At 38.0% G+C, this 20,532-nt stretch overlaps 2 protein-coding genes across 3 annotated transcripts; both read left to right on the top strand.

The window, feature by feature from the left end:
- Nucleotides 1-8,850: 8,850 nt before the first annotated feature.
- On the top strand, nucleotides 8,851-11,793 carry LOC104119607 (transcription repressor KAN1-like). 2 transcript variants are annotated; one of them, XM_070193453.1, is made up of 6 exons: nucleotides 8,851-9,440; nucleotides 9,710-9,786; nucleotides 9,894-9,930; nucleotides 10,502-10,628; nucleotides 11,106-11,208; nucleotides 11,328-11,793. In XM_070193453.1, exons 1-6 carry the CDS (start codon nucleotides 9,242-9,244, stop codon nucleotides 11,502-11,504), a joined length of 720 nt encoding a protein of 239 aa, XP_070049554.1. In that variant the 5' UTR covers nucleotides 8,851-9,241; the 3' UTR covers nucleotides 11,505-11,793. The 2 variants fall into 2 exon arrangements, with proteins under 2 accessions (XP_070049554.1, XP_009629451.2); XM_009631156.4 differs by having other exon boundaries at nucleotides 10,493-10,628; nucleotides 11,328-11,776.
- A 7,632-nt stretch (nucleotides 11,794-19,425) lies between these two features.
- LOC138905173 (uncharacterized) lies at nucleotides 19,426-20,166 on the top strand. Its single transcript, XM_070193678.1, has one exon. It carries the CDS (start codon nucleotides 19,426-19,428, stop codon nucleotides 20,164-20,166), a length of 741 nt encoding a protein of 246 aa, XP_070049779.1.
- The last annotated feature ends 366 nt before the right edge of the window (nucleotides 20,167-20,532 follow it).

Here is a 20,532-nt window from a genome sequence, read left to right as displayed (position 1 = left end):
GAGCCCAAAGTTAATCAACTAGTTCCCCGCCCCGAGTATGGATCCCGGTCATAAAAGGTCGATAATCATCACCATCCCAAAGGATGCCCGGGTTTTTACTGCTCCCGTGGGAGTAGCGAGATACCTTCAGTGCCTGGTAACCGAAGAATACCAGGCGAAAATGAATGAGGTAGATATGCCGTGCTTGTTCAACGAAGCGCAACAGGCGCTGAACCGGGTAAGGCACCATTGCGCTTTTTCATCCTTCGACTTAGTTCTTGATATTTCTCATGACTTCTTTCCTTTATCTTTTTGCAGGCTTCGGTACTCCATCATGAAGGCTTTCTTCAGTACCGGGCTGAGATCTGAGTCCAGGGAGATTGCCGAGAAAAGAGGCATGTATAAGTTTCTTAGCGAGCAACACGAAGGTGTCGTCAAGAGTCTCCGGGATGAGTTGGATGGGGCTCAGAAGGAGCATGCCGACTTGATGGAACAGGTAAAGGTTTTCGAAGTTAGCCATGGCGACTAACGACCAAACCTTGTAGGCTCAACAGAAGATTGACCGGAGCGACCAACTCTGGCTTAAATGAACGAGGTCCAGCTGTCCAGGCCATGGCCAATGTCTGGAAGGGAAAATGGACCGGCTGGCTTTGGAGAAGGAGACTGTACGAGAGCAGCTGGCATTGGTAGAGATTCAACTCTGAGTGGCGAAAGAGAAAGCCGATGCAGGGCTCGACGAAACGAGGACCTCCATGCTCAATTGGGCTCGGCCATTGCTGAACGGGATGCCCTTGGCAAGGAGCTCGGAATAGTGAGGTTCGAGTCAGAAACAACCAGGGCTGATGCTGAATAGATGGTGGCCCAGTATAGGGCTGATGTTAAGGCAGCCGAGGCCCGCCTGAAAGTCACTATTGAGTACGTGAAGCAGTTGTCTCGAAGGGAGACCCTCGAAGAGATCCATATCTGAGGTTTAGACCTGTCGGCCGAGATCGAAGAGGTGAAAAAGCTCGAGGTCGAGGCTAAGAAGCTTTCTGAACCCGAGGGTGAAGAAGGCTCTGAGGGATCCGACGAACTCGAAGATAGAGAAGACCCCAACGACTCCGGTGACGAGGCGAGTTCTGATGGAGATCAGGCGTAGGTGCCTTAGGAATTTTTGTCTTTGTTTTTGCATTTTGTATGTTTATTTTGTTGAGGCCGTTTTCATTGGCCTTTGTAAAGACATTCTGAATGTATACATAAGGATTTTTCCCTTTTGGCAATTTTCAAGTCTATTACCTTCAGCATCTTTTTTATAATTGCAAAGATTTCAAATGCCTTAGCATGTAATAAAACGTAGTAATAAGTTATTTTTCGGAGGTCTAAACAAGACTTGTTCTCGATGCAAGTTTTGTTTGAAACTTATGGGGCCTCGGAATGACCAGAAGCTTTTATGTTTTTAGACTATAATTTTGCCAAGGGTAACCTCTGAACCGGTTCGAAATTTTAAAGGCCTTATAGTTTGATTACGGGCTTCGGACGTCTCTGAGCCTTTTTTTGGGTGGCCGTAGCCTTTTATGTTTGGGCACTGCCTAATAGGTCTTGTGCCTTCTGGTTTCGATAACCCGAGCCGTCTGAACTTATCAAAGACGACAGTCCCTGAGTGGGGGTAGCCCTTTGGGCTCAGATAGGGGTGGCCCTTGGGCTTGATAATTCTCGGGCAGTAGTTGCCCTTAGGCTCGATACTTTTAAGAAGAAAAAAATGTTTGTTGGCAATATAGAAACTTTCTTTCATTTTTGTGCGTAACGTACAAGATTGTATAAATGCTCGTATTGCAGCTGGTATGACCTACGCGAGCACAGTTCATTTGACCGTTTGGCCTCTACAATGAATCCTAACTACCGAGTCTAGATAGATCGAGCATAGAGTTTCCTTCCTTTATAAAAATCATGACCCGAGGGTGATGACCCTCAGTATTTGAGGTTGATCGTCGAGAGGGCTTGGATACTATTGATATGACCATCGACTCCGATTCAAAACCGATCTTCGATTCGAAGTTAGCACGATCCACTGTTGTCTCGTTAAAAACATTGCCAGAAAACCCAATTCAGGACAAAACTGGTTCAAGAAAAAAAGAGTGCAATGCGTGCTTTCAGGCCTAACAACTACATCATCCTTTGGTTGATACCTGCAAGTGTTAGTCCAATGCCAATATATATATATATATATATATATATATATATATATAATAAATGGGGTCGTACCTTAGTAGTAGTATCATTTTAAGTCACGTTCCAGTTGTTCGGTAGTTGCTCACTGTTCCCTGCTTCGAGTTTTTATGAACCTTTATCAGTAATCTCGATAATTTGATATGGACCTTCCCAATTCGGTCCCAACCTCCCTTCGTTCGGGTTCCGGGTGTTCAGTGTCACCTTTCTTAACAACAAGTCCCCAATATTGAAGTGTCAGAGGTTGACTCTCCGATTGTAATACCTTTCGATCCGTTGTTTCTGGGCGGCCAATCGGACGAGGGAGGCCGAGCGACTCTCATCCAATAGTTCCAGGATCGTGCTCATGGCCTCACCGTTCAAATCTTCGGTTGCATATCTAAAGCTGAAACTCGGTCCTCCTATCTCAACCTGTATTAGTGCTTCAGAACCGTAGACCAACGAAAATGGGGTGGCCCCGATACTAGATTTTGAGGTCGTACGGTATGCCCACAGGACTTCGGGCAAAATTTCCTTCCATTTTCCTTTGGCATCAGTCAACCTTTTCTTAAGGTTTTGGAGTATGGTCTTGTTTGTAGACTCCGCCTGCCTATTCCTACTAGGGTGATAGGGTGTTGACAATATCAATTTGATCTTATGGTCCTCGAAATATTTTCTTACCTTGCTGCCAATGAACTGCTTCCCGTTGTCACATACGATCTCGGCCGGCATCCTGAACCGACATATTATGTGGTCCCAAATAAAATCAATAACTTTTTTTCTCTGACTTTCTCAAATGCCTGAGCTTCAGCCCATTTAGAAAAATAGTCAGTCATAAATAATATAAATTGAGCCTTACTGGGTGCCCATGGCAAGGGACCGACGATGTCCACTCCCCATTTCATGAATGGCCATGGTGACAAGACCGAATGTAGTAGCTCCCTGGACTGATGGATCATTGGTGCGTGCCTTTGATAGCCGTCACATTTTTGTACGAATTCCTTCACATCTTTCTCTATGTCGATCCAGTAATAGCTGGATCTAATTATCTTACGAACCAACGATTCAGCCCCCGAATGATTCCCATAGGTACCTTCATGAACTTCCCTCAAAACATATTCGGTGTCTCCCAGTCCCAGACATATGGCGAGTGGGACATCAAACATTCTTCTGAATGGGGTGTTATCTTCGGACAGGCTGAACCTGCCCGACGTTCGTGTGTAGATCTCTCGATTCTTTAGGATTCGAGGGCAGCTTTCCAGTCTTCAGGTAATCTATATACTTGTTTCTCCAGTCCTAGGTTAAGCTTATCGAGTTTATCTCGGCATGGCCTTCTTCCACTGCTGATTTTATGAGTTGTACGACCGTTCCCGAGGTGAATTCATCATCGTCAACCGACGATCCCAAGTTAGCCAAGGCATCGGCTTCGCTATTTTGATCCCGGGGCATGTGTTGTAGGGTCCATTCCTTGAATCGATGTAGCGTTACTTATAATTTGTCCAAGTATCTTCGTATTCATTCCTCTTTCACTTCGAATGTCCCATTGACTTGATTCACCACAATGAGGGAATCACATTTAGCTTCGATCACTTCGGCCCCCGGGCTTTTTGCCAATTCGAGACCTGCAATAATGGCCTCATACTCGGCCTCATTGTTAGTCAATTTCACTGTTCTAATAGATTGTCTAATTATGTTACCCGTGGGCGGCTTCAACATGATGCTGAGTCCGGACCCCTTTGCGTTCGAGACACTGTCCATAAAAAGGGTTCAGATTCCCTAAGAGGTCCTTGATGTTAACAACAATTCCTTTTCGACTTCAGGTATTAAGGCCGGCGTGAAGTCGGCCACGAAGTCTGCCAAAATTTGAGATTTGATAGCAGTTCGGGGTCGATATTCAATATCGTACCCACTAATTTCCATGGCCCATTTGGCCAATCGTCTCGAGAGCTCAGGTTTCTGCATTATGTTCCTCAATGGGTAAGTAGTCACGACACATATGGGATGGCATTGAAAATATGGCCTTAACTTTCTGGAGGCGCTTGGCAAAGCGAGCGCCAATTTCTCTAGGTGAGGATACCTCGTTTCGGCCTCGCATAGAGTCCTGCTAACATAATATATAGAAAATTGCGTACCTTCTTCTTCCTGGAATAAGACTCCACTTACCGCTATCTAAGATACTGCTACGTATAGGTACAACTGCTCGTCTGCCTTCGGAGTATGAAGCAAAGGTGGACTTGAAAGGTACCGTTTGAGTTCTTCCAAAGCTTGTTGGCACTCCGGTGTCCACGAGAAGATATTCTTCTTCTTCAATAAAGAGAAGAACTGATGGCTCTTATCGGAGGACCTTGAAATGAATCGACCTAGGGCGGCTATGCGCCCGATTAGCCTTTGAACGACCTTGACATTGTCCACCACAGTGATGTCTTCTATGGCCTTGATCTTGTCGGGATTGATCTCGATCCCCAGGTTGGACACCATGAATCCAAGGAACTTTACGGACCCGACTCCGAATGTGCATTTCTCCGGGTTCAGTTTCATATTGTATTTCTTCAGTATGTTGAAGGTTTCCTGCAAATTTTTCAAATGGTCCTCTGTTCATAGGGACTTAACTAACATGTCGTCAATGTAAACCTCAGTTGATTTTCCTGTTTGCTCTTCGAACATGCGATTTACTAGGCGTTGGTAAGTGACACCAACATTTTTTAGTCCGAATGGCATTAAGTTATAACAATAGGTACCGTATTTAGTAATGAAGGAAGTCTTTTCTTGGTCGCCTAGATCCATCCGGATCTGGTTGTACCTGAAATAGGCATCGAGAAAGCTGAGTATCTCATGGACGACTGTCACATCGATCATGCGGTCAATGTTAGGCAAAGAAAAAGAGTCCTTGGGAATGCCTTGTTTAAATCTTTGTAATCTACACACATTCTTAATTTATTTCCCTTTTTAGGCACTACAACTATGTTTGCTAACCAATTCGGGTACTTAACTTCTCGAATGGAACCTATTTTAAGGAGTTTGGATACCTCGTCTTTGATGAATGCTTGCTTAACTTTGGACTGAGGCCTTCTCTTTTATTTAACCAGGTAAAATTTCAGATCCAAGCTCAGCTTGTGGGTAGTTATTTTCGTCGGGATCCGTGTCATGTCAAGATAGGACCAAGCGAAATAATCTATGTTAGCTATAAGGAATTCGATGAGTTTTTTCCTGAGCTCGGGAGTTAGCCCCGTTCCCAGGTATACCTTCCGATCAAGCAGGTGCATGATCAATCTAACTTGCTCTAGCTCCTCAACCGTTGACTTGGTGGCATCAGAATCATCATTTTCGCCTTTCTTATACTTTTCTGGCTCAGTAGCGACTGGTGTCAGTGATTTCTATTTGGTTCCTTCCTTGGTGATCGAACTCGGGTTCTTTGATGTTGAGAGTGCGGATATAAGGACCACCTCATCGACTGCGAGCATTTCTTTTGCGGTCGATTGCTCCCCGTAAACTGTTTTGATTCCTCCCAATGTGAGGAATTTCAACGCCTGATGTAGCGTCGATGGTACTTCCCTCATGTTGTGAATCTATGGCCTCCCGAATAGAGTATTGTATCTCATATCTTTTTTGATCACGTAGAACTTTGTTTCCTGAACGGTTCCGACGGTGTTTACCGGCAGGGTTATCCCCCCTTTAGTTGTCTCGCATGCCATGTTAAATCTGTTTAAAACTCGGACTATAGGCACTATTTTGTCTTGTAGACCTAACTGTTCCACGACCCCCGATCTGATGATATTGGCCGAGCTACCTGGATCAATTAACACACGCTTAACTCGAGATTTATTTATGAGTACAGATATTACCAGTGCATCATTGTGTGGTTGCACGATGCCTTCATCGTCCTCATCGTTGAAAGATACGGTTCCCTCCGGTACATAATCTCGAGTCCGTTATTCTCTTGTAATGGACACTTTAGTGCACTTTAACATCGGCCCTTGGGGGACGTCAACTCCACCAAGGATCATGTTAATGACGTGCTGGGGTTCCTCTTGCTCGTTCTGCTTGTTGGAATCCATATTCCTGAAGTGATTTTTGGCTCGATTACTTAGAAACTCTCGGAGGTGTCCATTATTAAATAACCGGGCTACTTCTTCTCTCAATTGTCGGCAATCTTTAGTTCTGTGGCCGTGAGTGCCATGATATTTACACATTAAGTTGGGGTCCCTTTGGGCAGGATCAGATAGCAATGGTTGAGGCCACTTAGTATCTTTGATTCATCCGATGGCTGATTTGATGCCGGCAGCATCGATGTTGAAGTTGTACTCCGATAAACTTGGTGCTTCCTTAGACCCGAGGGGTCTGTCAAAACCGTTTTTGCTCATGAGTCCCCGGTTATTATGACCTCGATCACCTCTTCTTTCACTCCTTGCAGGGTTGCGTCTGGACCCATTTCTCCTTCGATCTCCATTGTGTGGTTTATACCGATCTCTGTTCTATCTTGATTCATGATAGACAACTCTTTTGGATTTGTCACAAGTCCTGACGAGATAAACAGATCCGGAAGGCCCCCCGAACCGATCGTCTTTGACCCTGATTTTTGGTAGGTACATGTTATGGATGTCGGCCCAAGTTATCGCCAGGTATTCTATCAAATTTTTCTTCAACTGTTGCGAAGCCAATGAGCTTTGGGGGTTGAGTCCTTGGGTGAATGCCTGAACGACCCAATCGTTCGCGACCGACGGAAGATCCATCCGTTCCATTTGAAACCTCGACACGAATTCCCTGAGCATCTCATTATCTCTTTGTTTCACCTTGAAAAGGTCTGACTTCCTAGTCTCGACCTTGATGGCCCCGGCGTGCGCTTTTACAAAGGCGTCTGCAAGCATAGCAAACGAGTCAATAGAATTAGGGGGTAAGTAGTGATACCATATCATAGCTCCTTTTCACAAGGTCTCTCCGAACTTTTTCAGCAGAACATATTCGATTTCATCATCTTCCAAGTCGTTTCCCTTGATGGAGCACGTGTAGGAGGTCACATGTTCATTTGGATCAGTCGTTCCGTTATACTTCAGAATTTCGGGCATACAGAACTTCTTCGGGATTGGCTGCGGAGCTGCGCTCGGAGGGAAAGTCTTTTGGACAAACTTCTTGGAATTCTGGTCTTTCAGTATCGATGGTGCTCCTGGGATTTGATCGACCCTGGAGTTATAGGTCTTCACTTTTTTATCGTTGGCTTCAATTTTCTTTTCTCTTGATTCCACCCGTTTTGCCAGTTCCTCGAGCATCTTTATTATCTCGAGGTTGGTCCTAGGTTCAGCTTCACTCGGCCTTTCTATGAATGGTTCATTTCTGCGAGTGTTTTCTCGCGATGGTTCGGGCTCAACTCTGCTGGGGGCGTGGCTCTGGTTCTGCAACTGGGCTATCGCTGCCTGTTGAGCCTATAACATTTCAAAGATCACCCGCAAATTGATCGGGCTCCCCCGTGAATGTTATTTTCAGGGTCGGTTGGCAAATTTGCTTTGATAGCCATATGTGAGTTAGCATCAATCGGATCCGCCGCTGGAACTCCGTTGGGGTCAACATGGGGCACCTCGTTGCTGGGCACCACATTGTTGTTCTCGCCATGGTGGCTGGATTCAACATCAACGTTCAAATGGATATTGGGAATTTGACATTTTTAATTTGACCTGAAATTAGGAGCTTAAAGAACAAGTGTAAAATATAATGTGTTATGAAAATTTATATCAAATTGCCACTATTATCCTTAGCCCCGCGATGGGCGCCAAACTATTTACCCTAAAAAACGGATAATAATTAAATTTATATGTGGTTTTAAGGATATGCGAATTAATTCAATACAAATGATAAATTGCGTTAGATTAAACTGATAAAGGACGTAATAAATTGTCAAACCAATTAACGGGAGTGATCCCGGAGTCAGTAACAATTTTAATAAAATTCGCGCCTTTGATCTTGGGCTCACGATAATGAAGAAGTGATGAACAAAAGTAAGAACTTTGAATAACAGAGAAAATAAGAGTATATTGCCTTGATATGCGTGTTACAATGATCCCTAATGATTAGTTAGACTTCCCTTTATATAGTAGGGGAGTTTTACCTTAAGTAAAATTCCAAAATAGGTAAAAATCTTTCGTTTTACTAATCACTGATTTTTTGCCGATACGTGCCGAGATTCACGCCTTAACTTCCGACTGGGCACGGATATCACGACCCTTTATTTGTCGTGCTCGATTATCTGGTAATGCTCTCCGAAGCTTTGGGGTTCGAATCGGACCTGGGGGACGTGGCCCCGATTCTTCCGAGGGCAGGTGTTTTGCCAGGATCCGGACTCGAGGGGCTCCTTGCCCCGATTCCGATTCCTTACACACATTTATGCTCCGTTTACTTCATCGGAAACCGAGGCGTACAAAGGGCTCGGTTTCACCGGTATACAATATTAAAACCTTAGAAACAAACACTTGTATAACTCATGTACACGATTGCACTCTTAATGTTTCGTAACTGACTTCCGAAGGCCTCACCAAATGCCAAAAGAGGTTTTCTCATACTTGTCCTTTAGCAAGTTTTATGAGGTCGATCATTACTAAGTTAAACAACCAGCCAGTGAATAGTCATTAATACCCCTTCTGATTTCTTGGTAGATATATCTCATATGAGGGCACAAGAATGTTTTGATACTGACTTCAAACAAAGAATGTCCTGAAAAGTAACACTCTATATGATCAATTAGAATCTTTTCTGCGGAATTATTTCTTTCCTTATTCATTTTCTTCTCCTTTTTTCTAGTACTCTTTCACTATTTTCATACAATAATGAGTGCGAAGGTTGAACATCTCACTAGAGTTTCTGAAATTCCGTGAAATATTTTCAGCTTCATAATCAAAAATTCAGTGGACTAAATTAAACTCTTCAAGAACTCAAATTTTTGTAAGAAATTCCATCTTCTTAAAGCCTGTAGAAGTAGACAAAACATGACAACAGTCTCACACTAATATTTATTCTGTTTTTGTTGTGGAATAGAGTATATGACTCTCCACCTTTGGCTGGCCTCTCCCAACCTCTTCATTTCTTAATTAACATGATGAAGGGGCTAGAGTTCCGTGAAAGTTCTTCCAAAAATTCTCCTTCTTTATCCATTGAAAATAACTTGAAAGATCATAGCAATAAATCTGGAGGGGTAAGACCATATGTTAGATCCAAAATGCCGAGACTCAGATGGACACAAAATCTTCATCGCAGCTTTGTGCATGCAGTTGAGAGACTTGGCGGAGAAGATCGTACGCTTGCTCTTTTTTTCTTTTTCCTTTTTGCATGTAAACTACATGCATTTGAATGAGTTATGAATTAAAAATGCTTAAAAAGGGGCATTTTTCTTTATTAAGGAAAGTTTTACATTATTCTTTAAAAAGGGGAGTGGACCAATGATAATTAACTTAATTAAGGAGAAAAGTTTCCACTAGCTATCTAGGAAAAGAGTGAGATATGTTTCTAAATATTCTTGGCTGTTATTTATTATTTGTTGATTTGTTGTGTTTAATTAATTTAGGAGCAACTCCAAAGATGGTGCTACAATTAATGGATGTGAAAGGCCTGACCATATCTCACGTAAAGAGTCACCTTCAGGTTAGAGAGAAAGCTTTATTTCTTAAAGAAGAGTTTGGAAATGCATGTTTTGTCCCTTTTTGTTTTGTATATGTAGTTAATTTAAAGATGTATTTTGATATGAGCAGATGTACAGAAGCATGAAGCATGAACAGATGATACAAGGTATATATTTACTTCTTTGGATCAAACTCAAGTTTCCTTGTATGTTATATGTGAAGGAGTTCGGCAAAAATTAACTTCTTTATTTATTTGAGCTTCTTCTTTAAAATTTCTAGTCCTTAAAGCTTAAACGGATGAATTTAGAGGCAACTTGGTTTTATAATCCAAAGAAACAGAGTCAATTGAATACCATATGTCTTATCCGTTATTAAATAATACTAATAGTAATTAAAATAGTGAGTAATGATGATGCAATCAAGAAAAAATAGAGAATTCCATTTCAGGAATCTTTTAATGTTTTATTTGACCCTTAAACAAAGTCTGTATTTAATGTTGATGTATGGGGAGCAGTAGTTTGGCATTTATGTTGAAAACGTTAATTATACCCAAGTGTGAAAATAAGCAAAAATCTAATAAAAACGAAATCTAGAAAGTAAGAACTTGGATACATGCTTGGAAGTTGGAACCACATAATCTATTTTGGGATTATTTTCCACTTTTACATTCTATATTTACTTTTCGCAAAGATTTAAACGGAGCTGTATTGATTTTCTTTTTGTTAAAGCTGAAGCAGAAGCTGCAAATGGGAGTAAGAGGAATAGAATGGATGGTCGAGAGCAAATGAATTATCATCAGTACTACAATATTAATGGCAAAGTCTTGTTTGAAGCCCATTCGTCGCCTACTATTTTGCCTCCATGGTTCGTGAAACTTCTTTAATCTCTTTTCTTTATTTTTTAACTATTCGGCACCCACTGGCCATGGTCTGATCTAGCTAATTTGGAGTCGTATCGCGCGTAAGATTCATCAAGGGAAACACTCTTTATGAATAATTGGCTCCCATGATTTGACCTTTAATTTGGTTATAATAGTGAGAGATCTCATCTATCCCATCACATTTCTTGGTGGTCAAATCTTCTTCTTTTTCCGCTTTGTTAAATTTTTCATATATACGATAATTACTGGTAATAACCGGCAAGTTGTCCTTAATACGTCAAATTAGTAATATGACAAAAATAAGACGGACAACTTGTTATAACAGTCATATGTCAAATTATACAGATTGTGTGAGAACTCTTGCTTAATTACGTCCAATTTGTTTTTCTTGGTTACGCATAAACACTAAAAAAGAACGGCGCGGCATAGTTTTCACCCTTCCCCTTGTTTTAATTGAACAGGAAACATATGCAAGAGACCAAGGAAAATAAGATCATGGGATTGGAAGGAAAGTCTAATCATTACACCATGTTCTGGGATTTCTTCAATGGCTGCAGTGTTCAAGTAATTACCGAAATATTTGGCTTTTTTATATGTTATAATTCTTTAACTTGATACAAGCATTATAAGATTGGTACCTATGACTACTTAACTAATTAGTAGATTTTTTCTGCTTTTTTCAGGATAATGGCAACGGGAATAAAGTGGTTCGAGATGCTAGCAGTTTGTCAAATAAGAGCCCATCTGCTTCAATTATTGAAACTGCAGAAGAGGAAGATTTCTCCAGTAGCACCATGTCCTTAGAGCCATCTGCCAGTTTTGATGTCAATAATCTCTCTCTTGAACTCACCCTTGCTTAATATCTTTTGGTCTGTTCTAATCTCTGAAGAGAAAGGAAGAAAAAAAAACTCTTTTAATCCTTATTTGACTCTCTTTCTCTTTTTGTGGGCTAATCCAACGAAGTAATTAACCTTCTTGTTTTGTTCGTGGAATCAAACTACCGAGCTGGGCTAGAACTCAATTTGTACTTAAATCAGTTTTATAATTTACCTGAGACTTGTTTCAAATTTATGCACCTTAAGCTTCATTCTTATGGTTTTCCTATACTGGAAGTACATTTATGGAGAAATACGTCTCAGTATAATTCTAGACTTATTAGTAGCTGACCAGCAAAATGTCTTTGATATATGTAAACTAAAACAAGTTGACCGCGGTCTGCCACCGGAAAAGTTTGACATCTCTCTACTATACTTTGTTCTGTCTTTCTCTTTTAGTCTAGCAAAACTATTGTACCTAATACGTTACGAAACAATGAATGTGACAAGTACTCGTATTTTCACTAGGATGAATTCATGACTAGCAATCTTCCTAAAAATTGATGCAACAATTACCAGTGACATCTTACTCAGTTTTTTTGAACATTTTTGAAGTATCTTTAGTTTAAAATTAGATTCTGTGATCAGGATTGAGCTCTATCCTCTAAGCTAAAACAATAATTAAAGTGATAAATAAATAAACAAATATAACATGTAACGATTTTAGTATGACTTAAACGGATTTAGTACTATAATGTTGAAAAAAAAATTACTTTTCTTTTGTTATAATGTACAATTTATGAATTCCGGATTTGCTGGTGGTACTCTTCTCAACTTTTTACCTTTTATGTCATTTTAGTAATTTATTTTTTAAATGATGACACCGCTTGCAGAAAATTCTGCGTACGCCCCTGAGTTGGGTGTTAGACTCGACCCCTACCATGTCTATTCACAAGAAACCGAAATTACAAAGAGGAGGGGGACATTGACCTAAACCTCCACGATTGAAAAGTGCACTGTACGACTCTTTCTTAGCAAACTATGTATTCAACTTATAAAGAAATTACATTTGTTAGGAAGTTGCCACTTATCTAGTTGAAAGTGTCTCTTCACCTCTTTTGGAAGATGCTGAAAAGAGTAATAGAAGGTACCATTTCCACCAGATGAGGCAAGCTTAGCTAAGAAATCTGCCACTTGATTGACTTCTCTAAAGCAATGTTTGAAATGTACCTTTGTTCCATTAACTGCAGCAATGACGTCTGTAATAAAGTATTATATATAGATGTTGAAGTATGTGATTATTTTATAGAAAAGCTTAAACTTAGAAATGACAAATTTTTATATACTCAACAATTATATCTTCAACAATGGAGAATTTTGATAGTAATGTTATGGGTGATTGAAGTATGAGATTTCGTTTGCTGTGTGTTAAACTAATTAGGTTGATCACGAAGTCGAGAAGGGGTTGATTAAGTTATCTTAATGAAAGGATCGATGTAGTTGGCTTCTTCTCTTTCCTTTCTCTAATACATGAATGCACGCACTATATGCATGAGCTACTGATGTTCCTACCTTTAACATTCTTCATTATTGTATCAATTTCTCGACACCTATATAACTTCAGCTTACAAACCCAAATTTCTCACACTCAAAACATCATTTATCTCTCTTAAGTTTATACGACTACAGATCGAAAATGGCAACCAAGATTCTCGTTATCGTTCTTATGATCACCAGTGTTCTTGTTTACCCTACAAACGCAAGGAGCCTAGCAATGGAGGCAAAATCAACAGCTGATGAGCAAAAAGAATATTTTCGGCATCATTTACCACCATTTTTTGGTGGCTTTGGTGGACTTAGAGGTGGAATAAGGCCTCCGTTTGGTTTAGGAGCAGGTGTTGGTGGGTTTGGAGGTGGTTTTGGTCCATTTATTGGAGGTGGTGGAACAAGTACTGTTGGAGTTGGAACTGGAACTGGATTTGGTTCTAGCATTGGAGGAGGCTTTAATATTGGTGACAATGGTGGCAATAATCCTGATGCTAATGCTGAACTCGGTGCAGGTCATGACCTAAGTGAAGGAGGTGATGCAGCAATGGGACATGACCAGCCTTAAATTAACGCACAAACTATATAGTATGTTTAATTTATATGAAGTAGAACAAATAATAGTAGTGACTTCAAATTGCACCTAGCTAGGATAACCATATATTTTATGTTCTTTTACCCAATATTTTAAGTTTTTCGAATGCTGTAGCACGAAATTTCGTAAGTAGATCTCTAGTTACTCTCTGATTAATATGCAAAGTGCAATGATACGTTTGATCAACGATATTCTTGGATGCTCGGTTCGCGAAAGAAGAATTGACACACATATCCGCACACCTAATTTTGTTAAACTAAAAATAGCCGGCGAAGATATAATATATATATAATATATGTGAAACAGTATATAATCAATATATAATTAATCTATATATATCGGTAGTGGCTGCATAAAGGAAACCGACAAACCGCACCAAACTGATAATCCGAATCAAACCGAAAAAAAAACCCGACTATGGTTAGGTTTGATTTGGTTTGGTGTTTGGAAAAAAAAATCCGACCATAATTGGTTTGGTTTGGTTTTAACTAAAAAAAGTCAAACCGCAATCAAACCAACCCGTCACTACATGTATATAAGTTTTGAATATATTTAATACATAAAAGTATTTATTGTAGTATAATTTATAAATATTATTTAAACTTTTTCATAGTTTTATCTTTTAACATATTATTTCAATTTTGGACTTATAATTTTTGAATGCTCCAATAAATTTTATTCTTCATAAATATTAGTAACTCAAATAAAGTCCAAAACAAAATCAAATGATCAATATTAATGCTAGCAAAAGATATTCAATTCAATTGAACTAGGAATGACCATAGTGTTAAATATCTATTTTTTAATTTTTTCATGATTAGAAAAAATGCATTTTTTTAGTGTTTACTCATGTAATTAATAATACTTATTAGTCGTACTTATTTTAGCAACTTTATATTTTAGATTATGTTCATTTTTATTATGGCTTATTAATAATATTTTTATGCGATTTTATTATCGTTATTTTTGAATATTTTAGTGCAATGTCATGAATCAGCTCATATTTTATGTTATTTTCTTGAAAAACACCTTATATAGTTCTGTCTTACTTGGATTAAAGAAATATTTGGTTCACAAATTTTATATTTTGTGCTATGAAGACTTTATGAAAAAAAATTCGAAAACCCAAAAAATTCGTGAAAAATCGAGATTAAAAAACCCGACTTTTATTGGTTTGGTTTGGTCTTTAGATTTAATAACCCGGCACAATTGATTTGGTTTGATAATTGAAAAATCCGAACTAACCCAATTTTTATACACCCCTATATATCGGCTAGAAAAAGTAAACAACGAATATGACCGGCTATTTGTGTAACAAGAATTCTCTGTCTTTTCTCATCTATTTTTTTTTCCTTTTCTTTCTAAATGGGATTCATGAAGTAAATCGATGTCTTTTTATTAAGAGAAATACGTCAATTTTTTTTTTGGCCCTCCCTACCAAAAAAAGAAAAATAACATTGGCCCTCCAATATTGACCTCAAAACCAACCTTAGCTTGGTATATTTATGTTTTTTGTCTATGAAGTATGTAATCCTAGCATAATAATTAATTTAACGGAAAATAATTCCAGATCAAGCTCAGGTCCAAGAAGAATATTTATCTTTCTTGTCAAATATGAAATGTTTTAAGTTGTACCAATTTGTTGAAGTTTGTGGTTTGATCATACAAGTTCCAATGGCTCTCCAGAGACGTTACGTTGCTATTCTTGTGTGACGTTCTTGTCTTTCTTTCTCATTCTGTTGTGTACGTACGCTAGTTTGATCACGAGAGATGCTCTTTGATTAAAGTACTGATCATTTACTGATGGGCGAAGGTCCAAATATACCACTGTACTTTCGAAAATAGTTTAAGAATATCTTTTATAATACTATTAGGTTATCTATACCCCTGCAGTCATATTTTGGGTTCAAATATACCCCTCATTTAAACGGAGGGACACGTGTCATCGTCCTGTTGGTCAATTCTAAATATCTCCTAATTAATTAAAAAGATCAATTACCCATACCCGAAAAATAATTTCCTAAAGCAATTTGTTTTTGTAAAAACTGAAAAAACAGAATTGTTTTTACTAAAAACTGAAAAAAAACGAAAATATTTTTTTTTTCAGTTTTTACAAAAAAAACTGCTTTAAAAAAAACTGAAAAATATTTTCTAAAACAATGTTTTTTTAAAAACTGGAAAAAAAACTAAAAAGTAATTTTCTAAGGCAATTAAAAACTGGAAAAAGCTGAAATTTTTTACCTAAAAACTGAAAAAAAAGAAAATATTTGTTTTTTCAAAAACATTGCTTTAGAAAATTATTTTTCATTTTTGTTTTAGTTTTTACAAAAAAATTGCTTTACAAACTATTTTTCACTTTTTTTAAAGCAATATTTTTCTAAAAACTGGAAAAAAATATTTTTGATTTTTCAGTTTTTAGTAAAAAACATTCAGTTTTTTCCAGTTTTTATAAAAACATTGCTTTAGAAAATTACTTTTCTCAAGTTTTTACAAAAACATTATTTTAGAAAATATTTTCAGTTTCTTTTAAAACAGTTTTTTTGTAAAAACTGAAAAAAATATATTTTCGTTTTTTCAGTTTTTAGTAAAAAAAATTCAATTTTTTTCCAGTTTTTATATATATAAAAAAAATTGCTTTAGAAAATTATTTTTCGGGTATGGGTAATGAGTCTTTTTAATTAATTCGGAGATATTTAGATTTGGCCAACAGGACGATGACATGTGTCCCTTCGTTTAAATGAGGGGTATATTTGAACCCAAAGTATGACTGCAGGGGTATAGATAACCCAATAGTATAAAGAGGGGTATTCTTAGACCATTTTCGAAAGTACATAGCGTATATTTGGCCCTTTCCGTTTACTAATTGACAACAAACATTGCACAATTATCTATTTTTCCAAGAAACAAAGATTAAGAAAAACACAAAGGTACATTTGTTTAATGTTTGAACGCCGCTCTCTACAGACAAACATGTGTAGGAGCCCACCCTTTCGTTTATGAGTTTAATTAACTTTTATTAATTGACAACATAAAAGAATTTTTATAATATACTATCAGATTAAGTAAATGACAATTACAGGTTCGTCCATAATAAGTGTAATTAATAGCTTGAAAATAAATTAGGCAACTTGCTATAATATGCTAAACATTATTGAAAGTGCAAAGATACTTTACACTGAATATATATATAAATTAAAACTTTCGCTTTTCCAAAAGGTACATCATTCGGGCGCATAATGCTATTTGATTGTATGGCTAAGTTCTAAAATATACATACAGACATACTCCTATTAACTATAGTTTTAAGGTCAAATACATAAGAAGACCCTTAAACTTGTCCCTTTTTTTTTTTTTTTTTTTCCATTTAGACATTTGAACTAAGCTTTGTTCCTAGTGAACCCTTGAATTAGAATCAAATTGTGCCAATTAGACACATCTTGCTAACATGGCAAAGTATATGTGCAACACTCATTTTGAGTGCGTCAAGCCCATATCTTTGAACAAAATATTTTTTTCTCCTTCTTCCTCACTCTCTTTCCCTCCCACCAGCTTCCACCACCCAATTAGATACATCTAGTAGGGAAACAAAGAACGACTGTAGAGCCACAAAAACAAAACAGAAAATACTTTTGTCATTCATCATTTTCCTTCTCTGAGTTTTCCTATTTTGTTGGTATCCAATCCTTAACAGTTAAGCTTAGAATTTTTTTGTTCAGGCTGGAACATCCACCATTTATCTTAATTGCAACTTCTGAAAATTTTTTATTGTCCAGTCAGAGCAATTCCTAACACCAATTGTGATACCTCCATCGCAATTCTCGATATTGGCGGTTGGTGATACAGTTAACTGAAAGCTCAGATTCTTTATCTCCGGCAATACAGAAACATGCAACTTAATAGCAAATTCATTAGACTCGGTTGTCACACCACATTCTTATTCTTAGAGTTGGGAACTCAACAAAGATAAAAATTTGTGGATAAATACCGTACCCAGTTCACATAATTCTTGAAGAACTGATATAAACCGATTTTCTTTCTTTTTGCTATATTTTTGTCATCCGATCAAAATCAAAACTTAGAAAGTAACTTTCGGTATGGAAATAGAAGACAAAGAAAAATAGAAGAAAGGGATAGGAGAGAGAAGTTATGAGAACAAGAAAGAATATGTCGAATAAATCTCCACAAAATTTCCATTACCCAATATCTTATCAACGTAATTTGGGGTCATCTCCACAAAATTTTCATTACCTAATTTAATATGGTAAAAGTGATAACTGATAAAGATCACAAGAAGAAGAGCAGGGGATGGGGGGGGGGGGGGGGAGAAGAAGAGAAAACGGGGAGGGGGAGGATCAGATATTTTGGGGGAATTTCTTTTTTCACGTGTCACATACTGATTCGTCTATTTTTGCCACGTAGAAGGAGTTTGACAACACGCTCCTAAGCTATTTCTGAGATTGTGCCAAACGTGTCTGACAGGAACATTTAGACTTGAGTTTAGGGGTTCAATAGGAACAAAGTTTAGTTCAAGTATTTAAATGGAAAAAAGAGACAAGTTTAAGGGTCTGCTTATGTATTTGGCCTAGTTTTAAATTAAACTGATAAGTTATGTGTCTTATTATGTTTTGATGATCTAACAAACTTTTTCTTTTTTAAAACCTCTCCCAAATTAGGAAGATCTATAGTGTTTCGACACTTCTCCTCCAACGTGACTCAAACCCAGGGCCTAACGGTCGTAGGTGGAGGTACTTTTATCAAATTAGGAAGATCTAACAAACTTAGTGATAAGAACCAGGTCGGAAACCTGTTACACCTCCTCAAAGTGCTCAAGAACAACAAGTCTTAAGTCGGGCATAAGTTCCAACAACTAGAGTCAAAGAAATGACAGAGGGAATAAATGGACATCAGTTCCCTTGCTGATTGTACCAGTCAACTCCCCACAGCTGTAAAGTCGTTGCAACTGTTCTTCTCCACTCACGCAATAGTTTAAACAGTGCATCAATCACTTTATGGGGAATGCCTTGTACTGGATATTTGCTTACATCATCCAAGTGACATCACTTGGATATTATTAACATGAAGCAAAAGAAAAACACACACTTCTCTCAAGTGTGTTGTCATCTTGCAAGTGACTTCCAGGGCTTCAAGAACAAAGAACAACAAAACAAAGGACCAGTTTTTAGTGTGTTATCATATGTCCTTAGTTGTATTATACTTTTGTTAGAGTGATCTACTTGTAATTCCTACTTAGCTTAGCTAGAAGCACTGTATAGGAAATTATTTGTAAATACATAAACCTTGTGTTTGTGTCTTGGCTACAGTTAGTCGAGTTGTGAGCTTTGTAATAGAGTTATTATAAAAAGGATTGTAATAGAGGTATTACAAGTGAGTAAGGGATTAAGAATTTAATTTCTTACAATAGGTTGTAATCTAAAGTTGCTCGATTAATAAAGTTAAAATCCTACGAGTGTAGGTCGTGGTTTTTAATCCAATGAATTGGGAGTTTTCTATGTAAAACTCTACTATGTCTTTTACTTATCTCTTATTGTGTATGTTCTGTAGGATCTGATAGAGAACCAGGTTCTCTATATAGTTTGGTGGATCCTAAGCTTCCATTAATTGGTATTAGAGCAGGTTCTTTCTATCATGCTAACACCTAGAAAGGATCCAAATGGTTGCTCCACAAAACTTTGAAGAAGGTCAATCAACCTACAGACCACCAAGATTCAATGGACAATACTACGGATGGTGAAAGGCAAAGATGCATGATTTTATTATGGCTGAAGATTCATAGCTCTGAGATATTATTTGCGATGGACCATCCCCATGAAAACTATTGGCGAGCTAGTAGTAACAGTTCCAAAGACAAGGAAGGAATACAACGATGTTGATCAAAAAGCTATAGAGAAGAATTTTCGAGCAAAAAAGATCCTCGTTTATGGTATTGGACTAGATGAGTACAACAGAATCTCTGCCTGTCAATCTGCCAAGGAGATCTGGGAAGCTCTCCAAACAGCATATGAGGGAATAACTCAAGTCAAGCAGTCAAAGATCAACATGCTCACCACTGAGTATGAACACTTCAGGATGAAGGATGATGAGTCCATTCAGAACATGTACACTCGATTCACCTCTATCATCAACGAGCTCCACTCTCTAGGAGAGATCATTCCAAGGAACAAACTTGTTTGGAAAATACTCAACGTATTGTCTGGTTCCTGGGAAAGCAAAGCAAATGCTATCACAGAGGTAAAGGATCTGCAAAAGTTGACGATTGATGAACTCATTAGTAATCTGAAGACTTATGAAATAAAGAAGAAGAAAGATCATGAAAGAAGAGAGCCCCAAAAGGAGAATAACTTAGTCCTCCAGGCATACAACAATGACTCAAGTGGTGAGGATGCTGATATGGCCTACCTGACAAAGCGATTTCAGAAAATGGTTCCTATGAATAGAGGCATTCCAAAAAGGGGAAGTTCCAGTAAGCCAAGAGGTTATGACTTGTGTCATAAATATGGGAATCCAGGACACTTCATCAAGGATTGTCCTCTCCTCAAGAAAGAATAGTACAAGCACAACACAGACAAAACAGTCAAGAGGAACCCGGTTCCTGACAAAAGATTTAAGAGAAAAGATAACGCTGATAATGTTGTGAAACAAGCTCTTGCTGCATAGGGAGATTCTTCAAGCGAATCTGGAGAAGATGATGAATAAGGTGACACCTCCATGATGGCATTTGAAAGTAAAGAAGCTGAATATGACTCTATCTTTGCCCTGATGGAAAAATCTAACGATGATGATGAGGTAAACTTTCTAGACGTTCAAAGAAATTTGAAGTCTTATTCTCACAAGAAGCTTATATCTTTGGCAAATATTTTAATTGATGCTTATCATAGTTTTATAAATGATAAAAATACGTTAACTGTAGAACTA

Source organism: Nicotiana tomentosiformis, chromosome 2, assembly GCF_000390325.3.
Source record: "Nicotiana tomentosiformis chromosome 2, ASM39032v3, whole genome shotgun sequence".
In the NCBI taxonomy this organism is placed as follows: domain Eukaryota; kingdom Viridiplantae; phylum Streptophyta; class Magnoliopsida; order Solanales; family Solanaceae; genus Nicotiana; species Nicotiana tomentosiformis.
Note: the sequence above shows the minus strand (reverse complement) of the source record. Positions and strands in the feature narration are given on the sequence as shown.

Excerpts from the sequence above, each read along its gene's own strand:
- LOC104119607 (XM_009631156.4), top strand. The coding sequence starts at position 9,242 with ATGATGAAGGGGCTAGAGTTCCGTGAAAGTTCTTCCAAAAATTCTCCT. Across the intron at positions 9,441-9,709 it reads GAGACTTGGCGGAGAAGATC|GAGCAACTCCAAAGATGGTG; the intron begins GTACGCTTGCTC and ends TAATTAATTTAG. Across the intron at positions 11,209-11,327 it reads TCAATGGCTGCAGTGTTCAA|GATAATGGCAACGGGAATAA; the intron begins GTAATTACCGAA and ends TGCTTTTTTCAG.
- LOC138905173 (XM_070193678.1), top strand. The coding sequence starts at position 19,426 with ATGAAAACTATTGGCGAGCTAGTAGTAACAGTTCCAAAGACAAGGAAG.